The sequence below is a fragment of the Carcharodon carcharias genome, chromosome 22, assembly GCF_017639515.1.
Source record: "Carcharodon carcharias isolate sCarCar2 chromosome 22, sCarCar2.pri, whole genome shotgun sequence".
Classification (NCBI taxonomy): domain Eukaryota; kingdom Metazoa; phylum Chordata; class Chondrichthyes; order Lamniformes; family Lamnidae; genus Carcharodon; species Carcharodon carcharias.
The window spans coordinates 23541163-23564568 of record NC_054488.1 but is presented as its reverse complement, the minus strand read 5'-3'; the positions used below and the strand labels follow the sequence as shown (position 1 = coordinate 23564568).

At 44.8% G+C, this 23406-nt stretch overlaps 1 protein-coding gene across 3 annotated transcripts; it reads right to left on the bottom strand.

Annotated features, from left to right (window-relative positions):
• Positions 1–5269: 5269 nt before the first annotated feature.
• nat9 (N-acetyltransferase 9 (GCN5-related, putative)) lies at positions 5270–22977 on the bottom strand. Of its 3 annotated transcripts, none has more exons than XM_041217307.1 (6): positions 22865–22977; positions 20721–20830; positions 19690–19830; positions 18516–18575; positions 14932–15026; positions 5270–6975 (listed from the first exon to the last, which is right to left on the bottom strand). In XM_041217307.1, exons 1-6 carry the CDS (start codon positions 22939–22941, stop codon positions 6817–6819), a joined length of 642 nt encoding a protein of 213 aa, XP_041073241.1. In that variant the 5' UTR covers positions 22942–22977; the 3' UTR covers positions 5270–6816. The 3 variants fall into 3 exon arrangements, with proteins under 3 accessions (XP_041073241.1, XP_041073243.1, XP_041073242.1); XM_041217309.1 differs by lacking the exon at positions 22865–22977 and adding an exon at positions 21916–22069; XM_041217308.1 differs by lacking the exon at positions 18516–18575.
• Positions 22978–23406: the final 429 nt, after the last annotated feature.

Below are 23406 nucleotides of genomic sequence, written 5' to 3'. Positions count from 1 at the left end.
GAGAGTCCGAAAGGCACCCACGCCATGGAGAAACCATGGAAATGTGGGGACTGTGGGAAAGGATTCCGTTCCCCTTCTGAGTTGGAATCTCATCAACGCATTCATACGGGGGAGAGGCCATTCACTTGCTCTGAATGTGGGAAGGGATTCACTCAGTCATCACACTTGCTGAGACACCAGCTACTTCACACTGAGGAGAGGCCTTTCAACTGCTCTGAGTGTGGCAAGGGATTTAGTGATTCATCCCACCTGCTGAGACACCAGCGAGTTCACACCGGGGAGAGGCCATTCACCTGTTCTGAGTGTGGGATGGAATTCAGTCATTCATCCACCTTGCAGAAGCACCAGCGAGTTCACACTGGAGAGAGACCATTTACCTGCACTGACTGTGGAAAGGCATTCACTCAGTCATCACACCTGCTGACACACCAGCGAGTTCACACTGGGGAAAGGCGGTTTACCTGCTCTGTGTGTGGGAAGGCATTCACTCAGTCAACACACTTGCTGACACACCAGCGAGTTCACACTGGGGAGAGGCCATTCAGCTGCTCCGAGTGTGGGAAAGGATTCAGTGATTCATCCACCCTGCTGATACACCAGCGAGTTCACACTGGGGAGAGGCCATTTACCTGCTCTGAGTGTGGGAAGGGATTCACTCAGTCATCACATTTGCTGACACACCAGCGAGTTCACACCAGGGAGAGGCCGTTCACTTGCTCTGTGTGTGGGAAGGGATTCACTCAGTCATCCACCTTGCAGACACATCAGCGAGTGCACACTGGAGAGAAGCCGTTCACCTGCTCCAAGTGTGGGAAGGGATTCACTCGGTCCTCTCACCTGCTAAAACACCAGCGAGTTCATACTGGGGAGAGGCCGTTTACCTGCTCCGAGTGTGGAAAGAGATTCACTCAGTCATCTCACCTGCTGAGACACCAGCGAGTTCACACTGGGGAGAGGCCGTTCACCTGCTCTGAGTGTGGGAAGGGATTCACTCAGTTATCCAACCTGCTGACACACCAACGAATTCACAAGTGATTGCAGGGGTGGGATTCTGCTGTTATTGCTGCTGGTAAGCACATCCAGGACTGAATAATGTTCGGACAGCTGGCGATGTGGAAGGTTTGGAGGGTTTCTTTCTGCTGGATTGGCTGGTCTCATGACTTTGCTTCCAGTGGGCTGATGCCCTTTGACCCTGGGAGTGCACATTTCCACTGAAATGATTCACAGATGATGAAGTATGTTTATTTTATTGTGTTTTTCCTGTCACCGCAGGTGGAGTAGATCTCAAATAAAACATTTGTCTCTACTCCACTGAGTCTACAGCACATGGTCAGGCCAGTCGACTCAGTTTGTCTGTGTTGGTATTTATGATCCACTTAAGCCTCCAGCCATCCCTTTTCATCTCCCCCCATCAGCATATCCTTCTATTCTTTTCTCCCTCATGTATGCATCTAACTTCCCCATAAATGTATTCATGCTATTCACCTCAACCACTCACTGTCATAGCGAGTTCCACTTTCTCACCACTTGCTGGGTATGGAGGTTTCTCATGAAATCCCTATTGAATTATTGAACCCCTTCATAATCTTAAAAGACTTCCATCAAGTCACCCTTCAGTCTTCTCTTTTCTAGAGAAAAGCACTCAGCCTTTCCCGATGATTAAATGCTCTGTTCCGGTATTATCCTTGTGAATCTTCGTTGCACCTTCTCCAGTGCCTTTATGTACTTTTTCTAAGTGGAGACCACAACTGTTGACAGTACTCCTGGTGTAACCTAACCAAGGTTCCAAACAGATTGAACAAAACCTCCCTACTTTTCAATTATATCCCTCTAGAAAGGAACCCCAGGGACAAGAGTGACTGAGGACACAAAGGTCTTAAAATTTTTTGGAACAAAGAATCATGTAATTTTTATCATTTGTAATTAATACAAATGACAGAAATTTCAGTGAAGCCTCTCTCTCCCACCTCCGATACACACAATTGTAATTACCCCTTCTCCCCCACCATACACGTGCCCCTTCCACAAACCGCCTCTTCCCACTCACTCAGCAGCCCCTCTTTCCAAACCCCCTCCCCACTCACTAACCCCTTTCCAAACCCCCTCTACACGCTTACTCAGCAGCCCCTCTCCCCACTTGCTCAGCAGTCCCTCTTCCCAAACCCCCTCTCCTCCCACTCAGCAGAGCCCCTTCCAAACCCCCCTTGCCCCAGTTACTCACTGAGCAGCCCGTCACGAACCCCACCCCAAATCTGCTGAATCCCATGGAAACTTGGGCTCCGCTGCTCCCTTTTCTCTACCCCAGGCCTGCCAAACCCCAGCTCCAACAAGTGTAAAGCAACAGAGTGCGCCCTTTTAGTGAAATGAGTGACAGCTCCCAAAAGCCTGCTCCCAGCCTCACTAGCGGCAGAGATTTTCTGGACTTTGAGACTCTTCACGGCTTTGGTTGTATTGGAGACAGCGGTGGCCGATGGGAGGCGGGAGTCAGAAAATAAATTATAAGGGTGGAATTCCACCAAATAGTAGAATTTTCTCATCCCTATGCAGCACAAAGTGGCAAAGTCACCATAGCGTGAAGGGCCAGAACATTATAACACTTTTTATATGTAATGAAATACAAATGTTTCTAGGCCATTTCATCAATTGGTGGAGTAAACAAGTTGGTAGGAAAAATAATGGTGATGTTTAAGTCCTGGGCGCAAGATTTTTATCTTGACAATGTAAACATTATAAATTGTATATTGTAAATATTAACCCACACACAGATTATTGAAATGACAAAAGAAAAAAAATCATAGATCCTATCAAATCATCCAAGAGTACTTCTTGTCTGTGTTGTGAATAAAGTTATTTTTAACTAGTCAAATTGATCAAAAATGTTTTCGCAATATATAGTTGCTCAGGAGGACAAAGTATTTTACAAACCACTTCAGGTCAAAAGAGAAATCAGCAATATCATGGGAAATATTTATATTTGACCGCGTTCCACACAAGAGTAACTGTGGGTGTTCTGCTGTAAATACTGGTAGCAACCATTTAATGACTTCTGCAGTTGCTAGTGATTTAAATAATGGTTTTGTTTACCTATTAACTGGTAATCTTTGGATCGAGAAATCTTTGAACATCTCAAAGTAGCATCTGACACATCAGGCATTGTAAAAGTACCGTGAGATGAATGCAGTTGGACTCTTAAGTCTAACAGCCACCTTTCCAGTTACCTCATTGTAAAGGAAAATATGAATCCTACTGAAGTATACCCAAGTGATGAAAGTGGGCTGTGTCTCCTTCACTTGACAGCTGACAGAGCTCGCCAAGTTCCCACAGTCAAGAATATCAACCATAGCAGATAAATGAATCAGTAATTTCTTAAACATGATTAGAGTACACAAAATTCAAGGTGTAAAATTTGAAACTCTCAAAATATTCCACTTGCAACCGTGCAAAGTGGTGAGCTAGTTTGGTGCGTTAGACTAGGCAGAAGTGTTTTGTTCAGGAGTGGCACCAGGGCTCAAGTACTTAACTGAGAGGCAGATGAACAGTATGATGGCTTCAACACAATTGGTTCTCTGCTTCCCTGCCACTTTAAATATCTATAAAAATTCAAGTCTTCTGGCTTTAAGAATGGGAACAAGAAACAAATACAGGTTTGGATATGTGTGGAACAAGGCGCTGCAAGTTATCCAATTGCAACACTGCTTTTGTAAGCATTGTGGTGCATCGCTGCACTTGGAACATCCCTAGGAACATAAGAAATAGGAGTAGACTACTATACACCCCCTCCAGCCAACTCTGCTATTCAATACGATCATAGTTGATCTTTGGCTTCAACTCCACTTTCCCATCCATATCCCATGACTCCCTGAGAATCTACCCCCCAAAAATCTATCTATCTCAGCCTTAAATATAGTCAACGATGGAACATTTACAACCATCTGGGGTTGAGAATTCCAAATATTTGCAACCCTTGAAGTGAAGAAGCTTCTCATCTTAATCCTCAAAGATTGGCCCTTATCCTGAGGCTGTGCACCTTTGTTCCAGATTCCTCAACCAGGGAAACAACCTTTCAGTATCGACCCCATCAAGCCCCTTCATAATCTTGTATGTTTGAATGAGATGACTTCTCATTCTTCTAAATTCCAGAGTGTAGACCCAATTTATTCAGCCTCCTTATGGGTCAACCCTCTCATCCCAGGACCAATCTAGTGAACATTTGCCATATCGCTTTCAACGCAAGTATATCCTTCCTTAGACATAGAGATCGAGACTGCACTCAGTACTCATGTACTGGTCTTAAAATCCTGCACCACTGTAGCAAGACTTATGTATTCTTGTACACCAATCCCTTGCAATAAAGACCAATATGCTGTTTGCCTTCCTAATTGCTTGTTGTATCTACATTTTAACTTTGTGTTCCTTGTATGAGTACACCCAAGTCCCTCCAACATCAATATTTAGAAGTTTTACCTTTTAAAAAATTTTGTTTTTCTATTCTTACGACCAAAGTAAATAACTTCACACTTCCCCACGTTATACTCCCACTATTTTAACCTGTCTATATCTCTGCAGACTGTGTCCTTCTCAGAGTTTAGGGTTTTTACACAGTTCTAGCATAACCTCCTTGCTCATAAGCACTAGTCCTTGACCATTAAAGTATCCCGCACACTTTCTTGACCAACTTGTCTACCTGTACCTTCACAGAATCTTTACAGTGCAGAAGGAGGCCTTTCAGCCTATCGAGTCTGCACTGGCTCTCTGAAAGAACATTCTACCTAGTCTCACTCTTTCAGGGTGTTATAGACTCCAAGGTCCCTTTGTTCATTTGCACTTTTCTGAATACCACTTATATGTGCCCTTGTCTTGTTTCCTCCATTACCTCCGTTTGCTACTCTTCTGCCTGAAACAATTATGTAACAAAATATAATTCTGTGCCATGCTTAACTCCGCACTAGAATTAGTATGCTGCAGTCCACAAACAGTAGCACTCATGTCTGAATGCGCCCAGAAAGGTGCAGTCAAAAATCAAAGGGAATGTTAAAATTCTCAGTTTACTTAAATTGTGTCAAAATAAAAAGCACTGGGCAACTTTTTAAATAGGTCTCCGCAAACTTTGAACAAAAGAGCTGCACAGGCACTTTATTACCCGTGTGCACAAAAGTGAAGTTTCACTGTACAAATCAGGGGGAAATAACACAATGATTTACATTTAACTCCATCCAAGTTTAGACAGGAACCAAGAAAGTGTTTCATTAATGAGGGGAAAAAGCGAAAGTTTCATCAGGGCTCTTTTATTTGGCAGTGGCTTACATTCATGCTTTTTCTAAAATGATTGATATGCAACACACATTCTTTTAAAACAAAGTCACTGGTGTGTCTCCCACTCTGACCTCCACTCTCACCCCTGTTATTGGCAGCTCTAGCAAAGCTTCGCCAACTTGTTGCAAAAGGAAAGTGACAGTGATGGTCTGCAGCAAGCAGCACGCAGTGAGGCCTCACTCACTGCCTCGACACCACCCCAAAATACCTTTGCCCTGACGCCCACTGCTAGTAAGCAGTGACACCTGTGTGTCCATAAAGGGATGCTGCTATCGCTGTACTTGTACTCAGCCCTGCTGATAGCCTGGAGCCAGCAGCCATTAACTGCAACAGTTGTGAATGCAGATGGCAGCCAGGTCTTGGTGGGTGCGAGACTGAACAGCTCTGCTGGACCTGCTCCTGGCCTCATTACTGGTGAAAATTGTGCAGGCTTTGGGGTTCTCTCATCTTGGCTTAGGCCGCATTGGAAATAGTGGCAGCTGAAGGGAAGCAGAGGTCAGGGAAAAAGGGCAGAATTCCACAAAATGGCTGGAATTTCTCATCCCTGAATGTAAGATTGAGAAAGTACAGTGTAGAGATTAATTGAGTGGGTTAGAGTCTGTGATAAAGTGCCCATGGACTGTGGAAGAAGTTTTGATGAATTCCATGGTTCTTTTATTTTCTAATCCCACATATTCATCTACTTGCTGCTAGCATTGCTGTTGCTTGGATTACTAATTACTATGGTGAGCTTTACACATGAGAAATATATATCCATTTATTGCATTGGATTACAAATTCAAGCTTAAAATCAATCTAGTGGTTAAATTTGAATTGCTAGCTGCAAATGATGTCCTCTGCTCCCTGTGTCCCAAATTGTACTCCAGGTTTCACCACAGAAGGTTACACTAGGCAGGATCCTCCCAGCTGGTAAAACCTTTGTAAAAAAGCACAGATGGAATATCCCATTATATAGCTATGGATCTTTATAAAAAAAGATGCTGACAGTCAACCAAAGCAATGTGCTTTCTTACCCACCTAGGAGGTAGACTCATACCCATTTACAGCCTGACAAGAACACCTGTTCAGTACCATGGTAACAGCCATTCGCCTTTTCGGCTTATGCTTTGCATGTTGCAGTACAGTTCCACTATGGAGTGAATAGGACCATGGGGCCAAGTGCAGCGCCCTACCACTGCCCTGTGAACTCTCAGTTGACTGGACATCAAAGCTGCAACTGCCCTGGCTTATGTGGCTCAATGCTGAGAATCCTTATTCAATAAGCCAAGGGGGTTCCTGCACAAAAGGTCATTCTTGGACTCAGCTTAACCAGGGGAGTACGTGTGGCTCAGGGGCGAAGTCAAACAGATTTTATTGGCCTTGTCTGACATTACGATGCTGGAAACTGCAACAATTGCATTCATCCCAGACAAATTTCAACATGAAATGCTTTGAATGGCACTCAAAAATCTCTAAACAGGCAATAATAGGCTTTTTAAGTAGCCAGTCCTCATTGTAAAGTTGCTAATCAGCAGGCAGATGGATTTTCCCGATGGCTTCCTCCAGCCGTTGACTATACCACTTCTCCTCGATGTGATTAGTTTGTTCGAGGAGCCATTTTCTTCTGCAGTTGTCGACAGTTAACCAGAGCGTCACTTCCTGGAATATGTCACTGATAGAAACCTAAAAGATCAGAAAACAAAACACTTGTAGGTCCTTTAAGATGAAATCCAGCACAATATTGACAATACAGCTAAAGCTGTATGGGGGGTGTAGTTCATATGTACCGTGGTACGTCAATGCTGTGCCAACAGTTCACCACAAGCTCCTTTGTGGCTGTGCCAATGGAGGCATTCCTGATAAACAATCTAAAATTCTCTAACAAGCATCAGAATAAATGTTTTTTCAAATTTTGTGCTGTTGATATAATGAAGTGCAACACGGCAAAGGCCAGTGCCTTTGGGAGAGATGGGTGAAAACCTGCAGAGAATTGGAAAATAAAATACAATCAAGCTCTGTGTAATACTGATTCTTGTAAGCCCTTGCTGTGTTTCAATTTTGAGCTATTTCACAGGGCACAGAACCATAGCTGAACCCACTCTTGGCCTTGCCTAACACCTGTAATTCTCCAACTGGCCATTGTGTTTTTTTCATTCGTGTGTGCGATTGGGCATTGCTGGCAAGGGCAGCATTTATTACCCATCCCAAAGATAAGGAGTTTGGCAGTCTATCGGGACTGTGGCAGGTCTCACAACAGAAGCTGAGTCTTTCCTGATCCATTCACACATGGGATTTCCAGTAGAGTAGTGACCAGGACCAGGATCCGTGACTGATTATCCTTCCATATCCCTCTCACAAGCCAAGGGTTGAGTTGTATTACTCCAGGTCTGGCTCAACTGGAGATCAGCTAACTCAGCTGAGGCCCAGGGTAAACTGCCCATCAAATCTTCCCAGGTTTGTGGAATGCGCAAGAGGACCTGAGACCCTGGGACAGGCAGTCAGTAGCACCTAGAGGAGATCGCTAGAGAAGGACCCCGAGCTAGGCAGTCAGCAGAACCTAGAGAAGACTGTGAGAAGATGACCTGTTTCTATCTGTCAGAGCCGAAGTGTGACATCAAAGGAAAACAGGTATGTGATTAGTGGGTATCTCTTCTTGTCTCTTTTGATTGGCCAAGTGGTGTAAATCAGGAGATATTATTACAGCTGAACAGTACAGTTAAGAAATTCACTTTTAAGATATTTAACATCTAAATTAATGAAATAAAATAGAGATGGCTGTGTAGGTGATGAGTTGCAGCTGTAGTATGTGGGACTGGTGGAAATCGGTTCAATCCACGGTGACATCTGCAGCAAATGTTGGCTGCTTGAGGAACTTTGGCTCAGAGTTGGTGAGCTGGAGTCCGAGCTGTGGACACTGTGACACATCAGGGAGGGGGAGAGTTACCCAGACACTGTTTCAGGAGACAGTCACACCCCTTTACAACAATTACATCAAATTTGGACAGTGGTCAGAGGCAGGAGGGTGTGGCTGCGAGTGAGGCAGGTATGGGGATCCAAAATTTAGCTTTGGAGGAGCCTCAGCCAGCGCCCTTTCCAATAGGGACGAGGTTCTTGGCTCCTGGTGTGGATGAGAGCTCAGACTGCAGGGAGGATAAGCGAACTGACTACAGAATACCATTCAAGTGGGGGGAGAAAAAGAAATGTAGTAGTAATAGGGGATAGCATTGTTAGGGGAATAGATACTGTTCTCTGCAGCAAAGATAGAGTCCCGAAGGCTGTGTTGTCTGCCTGGTGCCAAGGTTAAGGACATCTCTTCTGGGTTGGAGAGGACCTTAGAGTGGTAGGAGAAGGATCCAGTTGTAGTGGTCCAAGTAGGTACCAACAACATAGGTAGGACTAGGAAAGAGGTTCTGCTGAGGGACCACGAGCATCTCAGGGCTACATTAAAAAGCAGAACCACAAAGGTAATAATCTCCGGATTACTACCTGAGCCACATGCACATTGGCGTAAAGTAAATAAGATTAGAGAGGTAAATGTGTGGCTCAAAGATTGGTGAGGGAGAAATGGGTTCCAATTCATAGGGCACTGGCATCAGTACTGGGGAAGGAGAGAGCTGTTCCGTTGGCATGGACTTCATTTGAACCATGCTGGGACCAGTGTCCTGGTTCAATTGAAGGGAAGTTTAAAAAATCAGAAAGAAACTAGAGAGCAGAGGTGCAGGGTAGTGAAGAGGCAAATGATAATCAAAGTGTGACAGGAAGGGACAGAAAACGTAAGCAGAAAGTGCAGCAGAAATCAGAACCAGAATGAATAATGGTAAAAGTCAAAGCTTAAAGCTCTTTATCTGAATGCATGCAGCATTTGTAACAAGACAGAAATAGAAATAAATTAATATGACTTGATAGCTATTATGGAGACATGGTTGCAGGGAGACCAAGACTGGGAACTCAATATTCAAGGCTATCCAACATTCTGGGAAAATAGGCAAAAAGGAAAAGAAGGTGAGGTAGCTTTGTTAATAAAGGAAGGTATCAGTGCCGTGGTGAGTAGTGATATAGGGGCAATAGATCATGATGTGGAATCAATTTGGGTGGAAATAAGGAATAGCAAGGGGAAGAAGTCATGGGTGGGAGTTGCCTATAGACCCCCTGAGAATTGCCTCACTGTAGGACAAAGTATAAATCAGGAAATAATGGAGGCGTGTAAGAAGGGTGCTACAATTGTCATGGGCGATTTTAATCTGCATGTTGACTGGAAAAATTAAATTGTAAGGTGGAAGACGAATTTGTAGAGTGCATCAGGGATTGTTTCTTAGAGCAATGTGTTGCAGAACCTACCAAGGAACAGGCTATTTCAGATCTAGTATTGTGTAATGGGTGGGATTAATTAGAGCTATTGCCGTTAAGGATCCTATGGGGGATAGCAATCACATCATAGTAGAATTTCAAATTCAGTTCGAGGGCAAGCAACTCGGGTCTCAAACTAGTGTCCTCAACTTAAATAAGGGCAATTACAGAGGTATGAAGAAAGAGTTGTCTAAAGCGGGCTGGGAAAATAGACGAAGGGGAAGGTCAGTGGATGAGCAGTGGCAGATATTTAATAATGCTCAGCAATCATTTATCCCGGTCAAAAAGGAGGACTTGCTGAGAAGGATGATCACCCACCCATGGTTAAGAAAGGTGGTCAAGGAGAGTATCCAATCAAAAACTAAGGCATACAAAGCGGTGGTAGGTTAGAGGATCGGGATTTTTTTTAGGAACCAGCAGTGGATGACTAAAAAGTTAATAAAGAGGGAGAAAATTGATTATGAAAGTAAATTGGCAAGAAATATAAAAACAAACAGCAAAAGCTTCTACAGGTATATAAAAAGAGAGTGGCTAAAGTAAGCATCCCATGGAGGATGCGATTGCGGAATTGATAATGGGGAACAGAGAAATTTGATTTGTGTGTACAGGACATACCTGGGCAATTTTCCACATTACTGAGTAGATACCAATGTTGTAGCTGTACTGGAACGGCTTGGCCAGGGGGGCGGCAATAAATAAAATCTTGGGGCCATAAGTAAAAGATAATCACCAATAAATACGATAAAGGAATGAGGATGCTATTCTATAGCATGATGGTGGTTAGAATGTGGAATGTGCTTTCACAGGGGGTTGAGATGAATAGAATAGGGATCTTTTAAGGGAAGCTCGATTAATTCCTTTCTCCCTCATGAATTAAAGGAGATAAGGTAAGATGATGTAGAATAGGAGGAGGCTTGTGCAGAGTGCATGAGAACGCCAGCAACTCCAAGTTCCCCTCCAGGTCGCACATCATGTTGAGCTGTAAATATACTTCCATTCCTTTGTTGTCGCTGGGCCAAAATCCTGAAAATCCCTATTAAATGAGGATGAAGGTATGGAACTCGGGGAGAGAGAGTGCGAGGTTTTTGAGCAAATTGATATAGGGAGTGACAAGGTATTGGAGCTGTTGGCAGGCTTAAAGGTGGACAAATCTCCAGGTCCAGATTATTTGTTCCCCAGACTGCTGAGGGAGGCAAGGGAGGAGATCGCAGGGACTCTGACCCAAATTTTTAATTCCTCTCTGGCCACGGGGGACGTGCCAGAGGACTGGAGAACAGCTAATGTGGTTCCGCTATTTAAGAACGGTTGTAGAGATAAGCCTGGGAACCAGTGAGTCTCACGTCAGTGGTAGGTAAACTATTGGAGAAAATTCTGAAGGAGAGAATCTACCTCCACAAGGAGAGGCAAGGTTTGATCAGGGATAGTCAGCATGGTTTTGTCAGAGGGAGGTCATGCCTAACAAATTTGATTGAATTTTTTGAGGAGGTGTGTAGATGAGGGTAGTGCAGTTGATGTAGTTTACCTGGATTTCAGCAAAATCTTTGACAATCTTTGGGAGACTTATAAAGAAGGCAAATGCACATGGGATACAAGGTAATTTGATAAGGTGGATTCAAAATTGGCTTAGTTGTAGGAGACAGAGGGTGATGACAGAAGGCTGCCTTAGTGACTGGAAGCCTTTGTCCAGTGGCGTACCACAGGGATCTGTGCTGAGTCCCATATTATTCGTCATTTATATAAACGACATAGATGACTATGTGGGAGCTAGGATTAGTAAGTTTGCGGATGACACAAAGATTGGCCGGGTGGTTAACAGTGAGGTTGAGTGTCTTGGGCTACAGGAAGATATAGACGGGATGGTCAAATGGGCAGATAAGTGGCAGATGGAATTTAACACTGAAAAGTATGAGGTGATACACTTTGGAAGGAGCAATTTGACAAGGAAGTATTCAATGAACGGCAAGACACCAGGAAGTTCTGAGGAACAAAGGGACCTTGGCGTGTGTGTCCATAGATCTCTGAAGGCAGAAGGGCATGTTAGTGGGGTGGTGAAAAAGGCATAAGGGACACTTGCCTTTATCAATCGAGGCATAGATTACAAAAGTAGGGAAGTCATGTTGGAGTTGTATAGAACCTTGGTGAGGCCACAGCTGGAGTACTGTGTGCAGTTCTGGTCGCCACATTATAGGAAGGATGTGATTGCACTGGAGGGGGTGCAGAGGAGATTCACCAGGATGTTGCCTGGGATGAAACATTTAAGTTATGAAGAGAGGTTGGATAGACTTGGTTTGTTTTAGTTGGAGCAGAGAAGACTGAGGGGCGACCTGGTCGAGGTGTACAAGATAATGAGTGGCATGGACAGGGTGGATAGGGAGCAGCTGTTCCCCTTAGTTGAAGAGTCAGTCATGAAGGGACGCAAGTTCAAGGTGAGGGGCAGGAGGTTTAGGGGGGATGTGAGGAAAAACGTTTTTACCCAGAGGGTGGTGACGGTCTGGAATGCTCTGCCTGGGAGGGTGATTGAGGCAGGTTGCCTCACATCCTTTAATAAGTACCTGGATGAGCACTTGGCACATCATAACATTCAAGGCTATGGGCCAAGTGCTGGTAAACAGGATTAGGTAGGTAGGTCAAGTGTTTCTTGTGTGTCGGTGCAGATTCAATGGGCCAAAGGGCCTCTTCTGCTCTGTGAGATTCTGTGTGAAATAGCACTGTGGGAGTTCCGTCACCACATGGACTGCAGGGGTTCATGGGGGTGGTTCACCACCACCTTCTCGAGGACTATTAGTGATTCACAATAAGTGTTGATCTTTCCTTGCCAGCGATGTCCACATCCCGTGAATCAATTTTTAAAAAAGCATTGATCAGTCGGGCCAAATAGCCGTTTCTGTGCTGTAAATTCTGCTTTAATAATTGGCAGATAACTTATACCAATATTTTGCATCCCAAAGATATCAGATAAGCAAGGGGCTAATGGGGGGAACGATCTTGTAACAGTCTCTATCAGGAGGGACAAAGTATTTGACAAATTAATGGGACTATAGGCAGACAGGTCGCCAGGACCTAATGGCCTGCATCCAAGGGTTTTAAAGGAAGTAGCCACAGAGACAGTGGAGGCATTGGTCGAAATATTCCAGAACTCATTGGATTCCGGGAGGGTCCCAGTGGATTTGTAAACCACTAATGTGATGCCCCTGTTCAAGAAGGGAGGGAGACAAAAAGCAGGAAACTATAGGCAAGACAGCCTAACATCTGTCATTGGGAAAATGCTGGAGTCCATTATTAAGGAAGAAATAGCAGGACATTTAGAAAAGCTTAACGCAATCAAACAGAGTCAACATGGTTTTGTGAAAGGGAAATCATGTTTGATAAACTTGCTACAGTCCTTGAGGATATAACGAGCAGAGTTGATAAAGGGGAACCGGTAGTTAGTGTATTTGGATTTCCCAGAAGGAATTCGATAAGGTGCAACATAAAAGGTTATTAAACAAGATTGGAGCTCACGGTTTTGGGGGTAATGTATTAGCTTGGATTGAGGATTGGTTAACACACATAAGACAGGGTCGGGATTAATGGGTCTTTTTCAGGTTGGACAGATGCAACTAGTGGAGTGCCACAAGGATCAGTACTAAGGCTTCAATTATTTACTATTGACATTAATGAGTTGAAGGAAGGTGCAGTGTAATCTATCCAAATTTGATGATACAAAAATAGGTGGGAGGTCGTGTTGTGATGAGGACGTAAGGAATCTGCAAGGGGATATAGGTAGGTTGAATGAGTGGTCAAAAACTTGACAGATGGAGTTTAATGTAGGAAAGTGTGAAGTCATGCACTTTGGTAGGAAAGATCAAAGGCAGACTATTATTTAAATAGAAAGAGACTCCAAAGAAGTGCAGCACAGAGGGATCTGTGTGTTCTTGTGCATGAAACACAAAAAGGTTAGCATGCAGGTGCAGCAAGTAATTAAGACGACAAATGGAATTTTAGCCTGTATTGCTAGGGGGCTGGAGTTTAAAAATAGGGAAGTCTTGTTACAACTGTACAGGGTGTCAGTGAGGCCGCACCTGGAGTACTGTGTATAGTTTTGATCCCCATATTTAAGAAAGGATATACTGGCATTGGAGGCAGTTCAAAAGAGATTCACTAGGCTGATTCCTGGGATGAGGGGGTTGACTTATCAAGAACAGCTAAACAGGTTAGGCCTTTATTCATTAGCATTTAGAAGAATGAGGGGTGAAACGTACAAGATTCTAAGGGTGCTTGGCAGGGTAGATGCTGAGAAGATGTTTCCACTGGTGGGGAGTCTCAGACTAGGGGACATAGTTACAGAATAAGGGGACACTCATTTAAAACTGAGATGCGAAGGAATTTCTTCTCTGAGGGTAGTGAATGTCTGGAATTCTCTACTCCAGAGAGTTGTGGAGGCTAGATTACTGAAAGTATTTAAAGAGGAGGTAGATAGATTTTTGAAATATCAGGGGATTGAGGACTGTGAGGAACTGGCAGGAAAGAGGAGTTGAGGCCTGGGGCAAATCAGCCATGATCTTATTGAATGGTGGGGCAGGCTTGAGGGGCCAAATGGCCTAATCCTGCTCCTATTTCTTATGTTCAACTAAATACCCTTGCTATACCTGTCCTGGGACAGTGTAGAGGAAGCTTTACTCTGTATCCAATCTGAACTGTTCCTGTCTTGGGAGTGCTTGATGGGACAGTGTAGAGAGAGCTTTACTCTGTATCTAACCTGTGCTGTACTTGCCCTGGGAGTGTCTGATGGTAGATTGTAGAGGGAGTTCTACTATGTGTCTAATCTATGGTGTACTTGCCCTGACAGCACTTGATAGGTGAGCAAATTGGGAGTTTTATTTTTATCTAGCCTGTCACTTTATGGACAGAAACAAGGTTCCACTAGTTGATCTATGACTCAGGGGCATAATCTAAAAATTAGAACTTGACTTTTCAAGAATGAAATTAGAAAACGCTTCTACACAAAAAGATTGGTAGAAGTTTGGAATTCTCTTTTAAAACCAAGATTGATAGGTTTTTGGAAACTAAAGGTATTAAGAGTTTTGGGGCATAGGTAGGTAGATGGAGTTAGGGGACAGATCAGCCAATGTTTCAGTGAATAATGGAATAGGTTTAAAAGACTATAAAGCCTACTCCTGTTTCATGGAACATTTGGCACCTGGTGTATTTATACAGATCCAACAATTAAGTGCAGCAGGCATTATCCATCAGGGATTGTGGCACAGTTGGAGTGTTGAAATGGAAAGTTAGCGCATGGGTAAAGTACATTACCTCTTTAAAGTGGAAGTTTTGAAACATAGCAATGCTGATTGTATTTTCCAGGTTGATCTTGGCTTGAAATTTTTTTATCCCCAGTTTAGTTACTCCTGAAGAAAAAAAGCAACCACGTAAACAAATGTTTACCACACAACCAACAAGTACAAGGAGCATATGGACTTCCTTGTCACTAAGATTGAGACCATGTGCTCCGCTGCCTCTGCCGCCACCCTCCCCTCCAACCCACTGGGCCAACTGTCCCCTCAAGGTTCCCTCTGGCCCTAGCCCTGAACTCATTTTTCTCTAGTTTCTCTCCTATTGCTCCTCACGCCCTCTCCAAGCTCATCTTGTCCATGAAATCCATCTCTCGCTCCCATAATCCTATTCCCACCAAATGGCTGACTACTCAACTTCCCCTCCTGACTCCATGTTAGCTGATATTGTTAATGGTTCTCTCTCACAAGTTACTGTCGCCTGCTCTTCATATCTGCAGTAATCCCTCTTAAAAAACGACTTGATCCCTCTGTCCTTAAGTCTTTCAGATGAAAAATGTTAAACGTCTGCAATCTTTAAGGTGGATGTAAAAGATCTCATGATACTATTTTGAAGATGAGCAAGGGAGTTATCCGCAGTATCCTGGCTAATATTTACCCCACAATCAGCATCACAAAAAAAGTTATCTGGTCATTATCACATTGCTGTTTGTGGGACCTTACTGGCTGCTGCATTTCCTACAATCAAGCAGTGACTACACTTCAAAAAATAATCCATTGGCTGTAAAGCACATTGAGATGTCCAGTGGTTGTGAAAGGTGTTATGTAAATGCAAGTCTTTATTTTCCTTGCAAACCACTACCATCGCCAACCTCCCATTCTTCTTCAAAACCTTTGAGCATGCTGTCACTGCCCAAATCTGCTCATCTTTCCTGGAACTCCACATTCGATTCCTTTCAAATCAGGTTTCTTCCCCTGCCATAGTACTGAAATGACTTTTATTAAAGTCACAAGGGGCATCCTATGTGACTGTGACAAAGGTAAACTATGTAACCTTGTCGTTTTCAACCTGTCTCGAACTTTACCACAGAATCCTCCTTCAAAGCTTCTCCTTGTCATCTAATGGGGTGGACTCACTCATCTGGTTCCATTCCTTTCTCGCCATAGAATCATTTGCAGTGGCTTCTCTTCCCATTCCCACATCATTACCTCCAGAATGACCCAGGGATCCATCCTTCGTCCCCTCCAATTTCTCATGTACATGTTGCCCCTCAACATTATCCAAACACACAGCATCAGTTTCCACATATATGTCGATGGCACCCAGCTCTACCTCATCATCAACTCATTCAATCCCTCCACTAGAGACAGTGATGTAGTGGTATTGCCACTGAACTAGTAATCCAGAGACCCAGGGTAATGCTCCCAGAACCCAGGTTCCAATCCCACCACGGCTGATGGTGAAATTTGAATTCAATAAAAATCTGGATTTAAAAATCTAATGATGACCATGAAACCATCATCGATTGTTGTAAAAACCATCTAGTTCGCTAAAGTACTTTAGGGAAGGAAATCTGCCATTCTCATCTGGTCTGGCCTACATGACTCCAGATCCGCAAACTCTTAAATTCCTCTGAAATGGCCTAGCAAGCCACTCAGTTGTATCAAACCGCTAGAAAGTCAATACAAAGGAATGAAACCGAATAGACCACCCAGCATCCACCTAGGCACCGGAAACAACAGTGGCAAACCCAGCCCTGTCGAACCCGCGAAGTCCTCCTTACTAACATCTGGGAATTGTGCCAAAATTGGGAGAGATGTCTCACAGACTAGTCAAGCAGCAGCCTGACATAGTCAAACTCACTGAATCATACCTTACAATGTCCCAGACACCATCACCATACTTGGGTATGTTCTGTCCCACCAAGGATGGCAAGGACACAGAATGTACTCTAGATGGGGGATTGGCTTGGTAGCACCAGCACAGACCGAGCTAGCTGAGTCCTGAAGCACATAGCTGCTAGGCTAGGTCTGGTGAAGGAACCAACAAGAGGGAAGAACATACTTGACCTCATCCTCACCATCCTGCCTGCCGCAGATGCATCTATCCATGGCAGTATTGGTAGGAGTGATCACCGCACAGTCCTTGTGGAGACAAAGTCCTGTCTTCTGATTGTGGATACCTCCAGTGTGTTGTGTGGCACCACCAGTGTGCTAAATGGATAGACTTCAAACAGATCAAGCAACTCAAGACTGGGCATCCATGAGATGCTGTGTGCCATCAGCAACAGCAAAACTGTACCCAACCAAAATCTGTAACCTCATGGCCCAACATATCCTGCTCTACCATTACCACCAAACCAGGGAATCAATGCTGGTTCAGTGAAGTGTGCTGGGGGGCATGCCAGGAGTAGCACCAGGCATACTTAAAAATGAGATGTCAACCTACAACACAGGACTACTTGCGTGTCAAACATCATAAGAAGCAAGTGATAGAGCCAAGCGATTCCACAACTAATGGATTAGTTGTCTGCCACATCCAGTCGTGAATGGTGGTGGACAATTAAACAACTCACTGGAGGAGGGTCCACAAATATCCCCAAACTCAATGGCGGAGGAGCCCAGCACATCAAAAGATAGGACTGATGCATTCGCAACAATCTTCAGCCAGAAGTGCTGAGTGAGTGATCCATCCGAGTCTCCTCTGGAGATCCCCAGCATCACAAATGTCAGTCTTCAGCCAATTCAATTCACTCCACGTGATATCAAGAAATGGTTGAAAGCACTGGATGCTGCAAAGGCTATGGGCCCTGACAATATTCTTCCAATAGTACTGAAGACTTGTGCTCCAGAACTTGCCATATCCCTATTCAAGTTGTTCCAGTACAGCTACAACACTGGCATCTACCTGGCAATGTGGAAAATTGCCACGTATGTCCTATATATAAAAAGCAGGACAAATCCAACCCGGCCAATTACCACCCCATCAGCGTACTCTCCATCATCAGTAATGGAAGTGGTCATCAACAATGCTATCATGCGGCACTTGCTTAGGAATAACCTGCTCACTGACGCTCAGTTTGAGTTCCGCCAGGGTCACTCAGCTTCTGACCTCATTACAGCCTTGGTTCAAACATGGACAAAAGAGCTGGACTCCAGAGGAGAGGTGAGAGTGACTGCCCTTGACATCAAGGCAGCATTTGACCGAGTGTGGCATCAAGGAGCCCTAGCAAAACTGGAGTCAAAGGGAATCCGGGGTGGGGTTTAAGTAGAGAATGAATTTTGAGACAGACAGGGCAGGTGGAGTTTTGGATAAGATCAAGTTGCTGAGGATGAGGAAAAGCCTTCTGCTGAACCTGTTTCCGAATTAAGCAGTTTTTATTAAAGAAATTGCTCTCCTCCCCTTTCTGCTGTGAATGTCTCCACGTATGACGATCACCTTGCTATAATGATCCTTAAACCACTCACCAATCAGTCAATTTTCAGGTTCTGACAGTCACAGCTGCTTTCCAGGGCAATAGGTACTACTTCAAAAATAAATTACTATCACATTACAGAATAAACAGCCACCAAAGGCACGACAGCATTAGTATGCCGTGTTCTCACCATAATACATCATCATCATTGTTGCTTCCTTTCCAAACCCCTTTCCTCTGTGACTAGACTCTAAAAAACAAAAGCACAGGGTACTTAATATCACTAGAAAATACAATGCAACACTACAAATGCCATGTGCAACACAGAGCACAATATACCAGAACTGCCATATATCAGTACTTACAAGGGGTCTCCATTAATGTATCAACATCTGCAGGAGGAATCCATTAGTGTGTCAATTTTTGCAAAGGCAGCCCCAGGAGTACATCAACATGTGCACAGGAGACCCCAAGAGTATATTAAGGCATGCAGAGGCACCCGCATCAACATGGGCAGAACCCCAGGGTACATCACTCTGAATGGTTTGAAAATGCACAATTTTAGTGTTTGGTAGTACAGAACTAGAGTATTGCTGAAAAAAAAAAAAGAGAAATGCTGTCAAAGTTTTTCATCTTGCACTCATCGGGGCAATTCACATGAACACCAGTTGTAAAGGGTACAGTAATTTATACTGCACAAGAAGAAAGTGCTGATTGGTTAGCAAGTGAACTCTTGATTGCTAGAGGCATTTCCATGGAAAATGCACCAGGGAACAATTAACTGCCAAGCTTTTGTTTAAATTCAAACCAGACAGGTTGACTCTGATTGGTCAAGCCATTGCCCTGGGGAATGAACTAGGGAATGGCTATCCCCCAAGCTTTTGTTTAGTTGAAAAAGGCGCAACTTGTGGACATGCTCCTTCTGTCTGCAAAGGACAGGGCCCTGTATGTGAATATATGTGGCTTCTAGTACACATAAGTGAGCTACATTGCGAGCCCAACTGATAATCTTAAACTGGCTGTCAGTGACAAAAAGCTTCAATGGCATATCTCTTTTTTCAGCAATACTCAAATTTTAGTGTTATAGATCTCAAAACCTGCTCTCCAGGTACAACCCAAGTTCAGAAGGCACCATCTGGAATTGTTGCTTACTATGTTCATTCAAGTCCCAGATGCCCTGCTTACCTCAACTCAGTTTGCAGTTCCAACAACTTGGGGTGCAAAATATCATTTACATTGAAAAGACAAGGCCAAGTTTAATTAATAGTAGATGCTGTTACTCTCTACAACAGTAAATTATGGCCCAATGCGAATACTGTACACATTACTGAAACCCTAGTGACAGTGCTGTAACTAGTACTAACCCGCAATCATAATTTCAATTTCAGCCACTGTGGTGTCTTCAGGATCCGTGAAAAACAGATTCACATCTCCCACCATGCAGTCCTCTTCTGTGTACAAACCACTCGCCCACCTGAGCTTGTCCAAAACAATGAAGGTACATTCTGTCAAAATACAAAGAAGGATCGTCAATGTTCAGATCCTTAAGTATAGATCCCACCACATATTTGGGGAAGCGTGCTTGTGTGAATATAATTTACCTGCTATGCACGGTACACGATAAAACCATAATGGGCTGCAGTAATGATATAACACCCCTAATCGTTAGTGCGAACAGCAGACTTTAACTGAAATCAGCATGGCTTTTAAATTGGTAAGTACTGAACTACTTAAACCGACAGTACGCTTATACATTTTAAACATTGCCTTTGTAATTCACTCCTATTAGAACTATTTGCCCAAGTGGTGGGGACTGTATTGGTGAAATCACTATTTATGGCTACATTTTGTTAAATATATAAATTGTGATTCAGTGAAAGGACACATTAGGAATGCAAATTATAACTTGGGACCAATGCTAATGCATTCATGTAGTGCCTTTAATGAAGTTGTTGTTGGACTAGTTTGTGCAGTGGTTTATAGAATGGCCTTTTACCTCTGGAGCCAGCATTCAAATTAAGTCCAGACTCTTGGGACTCAGGTTGGCTGTAAGCATCTATGTGGATATTCCAAAATTGAGCGGTGAGAGAGATGAAAAAACATCACCCTAATAAAGTACCAAACCTTCTTGGCTTAGGGTTGAGGCATATCAAACAACAGAACGGCCTGTAATCCGTGCTGACATTGTTGATGCTGACGCTAGGCTCCTGAAATGGAAAGATTTACATTCCCTTGTACCAATATTCAGCAGCTTGAACGACACACAAGAAACACAGCCTGTACAAATTCAGTACATTGTCCTGGTAAATATGTAATGAATGGAGATCCAGCTCTCTGCTGCTGACCTGTTCAATGACAGCCCAAGATGGTTTTGGTATTATTAACAAGTCCTTACTGTCGGCATCCTCCCGCCAGCTTCTCTGCATCTGGTATTCCTGCTCCAAGGTAAGTGGCTCCGAGGCCGTAAGCTTCTGTAACTCCTCTGATTTCATCCATTGGTGATACCTGTAAACAATTAAAGTTGCTAGGCTAATTGCGAAGTCAGTTCAGAGTCAGTCATCTTGATATGAGTCTGGAGTCCCACTTAGGTATATTGAAGTCAATGAAAATATAAATTGGGTGAGCTGTAAACTGGGCTGCTGATTCACTTTCTTACATTTTTGCACAAGGTCAAGATTACTCCCTCCCACATGCGAGGTAGCTTAGGTGATTCTGTTATCAGGCTCTCCTATTAGTGAGCACCACAGGAAACTGCAGACATTTCAGCCCAATTCTTCAGCTCAGAATATAAGGGGCTCTGGGAATTCCTGCATGCACTTACTGCAACAGCCACTCCCTGTGAAGAGCTTCTGACTGTATAAATCTTGAGTCCCTCCAAGGCCTCACCACTCCCTATCTCTGTAATCTCCTCCAGCCCTACAACCCCAAATGTTAAAGTCGCTGTTCATACATTGAGAAAGGATGAATCTGAAGCCAGTCTTTTCCTTAATCCAGTTTTATTTGCAAGGCTACAAAGTAAAGGCACAGACTCCCTTGTTCCCTGCTACACCCAGTATGAATTGCTTTTTATATACTTGCAATAATTCCCTAATCTTTCAGTAATTGTGGCAGCTGCTCTCAATTACAACCTTACATCATGCACTCCATTGCAGTGTGATTCTAACAATAACGTGGAAATCTCCGTTTTCTGGACTCTCACATATCCCCAATTGAAATTGCTCCAAAATGGCAGCTATGCATTCAGCTGCTAAGCTCCTAAACTCTGGAATTTCCTCCCTAAACCACTCCACTTTCCTACCTCACTTTTCTCTATCAAGAACCACAGAAAAGTTAAGGCGTAGAATGAGGCCATTCAGCCCAAGATTTTCCCTAAAACAATTTGACTAAACATCAATCAGGTCATCTGCACTAATAGCTCCTCATCCTTCTCAGTGTGAAATTTGATTTCTTTAAAAGGTCCTGTGAGGCATCTTAAGACATTTTACAAAGTTAAAGGCGCTATATTAATACACATTGCTGCTTTGTTCAATCTAGTCAGGGATTTCCTCAAAATCATTTACGACCAAATTTATGTTGGTTTCGACACTAACCTTACCAGGAAGGGGAGGCATCTATGGGATCTTTACCAAGAGGATCACCCTTGCACAGCCCGGGAGCATGCGCACCCATCACCCCCACGCCGCACAGACCAGGAGCGCAAACCTGTCACCCCTCCCACCAAAGACTGGGAGCGCGCACCTGTCACATCCCCTCCCCAAAAGACTAGGAGCGCGCACCCATCACTCCTCCCCCCCAAAAGACTGGGAGCACACACCCATCACCCTCCCCCCCTCCAAAAGACTGGGAGCGCGCACCCATCACTCCTCCCCCCCAAAAGACTGGGAGCACACACCCATCACCCTCCCCCCCTCCAAAAGACTGGGAGCGTGCACCCATCACCCTCCACAAAAGACTGGCAGCACGCACCCGTCACCTCCCCCCCCCCCCTCCACAAAAGACTGGCAGCACGCACCCGTCACCTCCCCCCCCCCCCCTCCACAAAAGACTGGCAGCACGCACCCGTCACCCCCCCTCCCTCCCTCCCTCCACAAAAGACTGGGAGCACGCATCTGTCACCGCCGCCCCCCCCCCCCCCCCCCCAAAAGACTGGGAGAAGGCACCCGTCACCCCCCTCAACAGACTGGGAGCGCGCACCCGTCACACCCCACCCCCCAAAAGACTGGGAGCACGCAACCGTCACGCTCCTCAAGACTGGGAGCGCGCACCCATCACTCCTCCCACCTGACATGGAGCGCCCACCCGTCACCCCCGCCCCACAGACTGGGAGCGCGCACCCTATCACCCCTCCCACCCAGACGTGGAGCGCGCACCCGTCACACCTCCCACCACAGACGTGGCGCGCGCACAGGGCGGGCCAGGCGAGGCCGTGACCCCTGGAACAGGCCAGGAGCGCGCATCATCACTCTGATGGCATGTGATGGCGCCTGGTCACCCCACCCAGACCGAGAACTCGCATCGGCAGGATTCTCTGGCCCTGACCTGGGAACGTGCCCCGCTCCGTAAGGTACCAATGCAACCAGTCGGCCTTGCAGCTCCACCTCCTCGTTCAGCCGCATCCTCCGGGAGCCGAGCGATACGCATGCGCAACCCTGTCATCCCGTGTCCTTGCGCAAGCGCGGCGACAAGACCGTCAGGTCACAGGTTCGTAGCGCATGCGCGGCTCGAGCAGGCGAAGTGCGGGAGCGAAGATTTTCCCTCCACGAAGCGACGTCAGATAGTGTCCCCCCCCCCCCCCGCGCTTTTCAATGTTAAATCTCACCCAAATACCGAATGGTTTATTTTAACTGTACAGCCTTGTTAAACTTACTATTGGCTCTCTCACTACTGTATTGTGAGTACACGTGGAATCTATTTTGTGTTGTGCACTATCACAAACCTGTGCTCAGGTCAGAATTAGTTCAAGAAACTCACAAACTCCTCTCAGGAAACGGAATGCTGCAAAGTCAGTCTGGCTGCCCGGTGTACTCCATGTCCGATATTCACCTCTAACGAAGTCATTCGGACCGCCAGACACGAGAATC

Coding starts and splice junctions, on each gene's coding strand:
- nat9 (XM_041217307.1), bottom strand. CDS start 22,941: ATGCGGCTGAACGAGGAGGTGGAGCTGCAAGGCCGACTGGTTGCATTG. Junction 20,831..22,864: donor GGAGCGGGGCACGTTCCCAG/GTCAGGGCCAGA, acceptor AATTGTTTACAG/GTATCACCAATGGATGAAAT. Junction 19,831..20,720: donor CTGGCGGGAGGATGCCGACA/GTAAGGACTTGT, acceptor GTATTTTGACAG/AATGTACCTTCATTGTTTTG.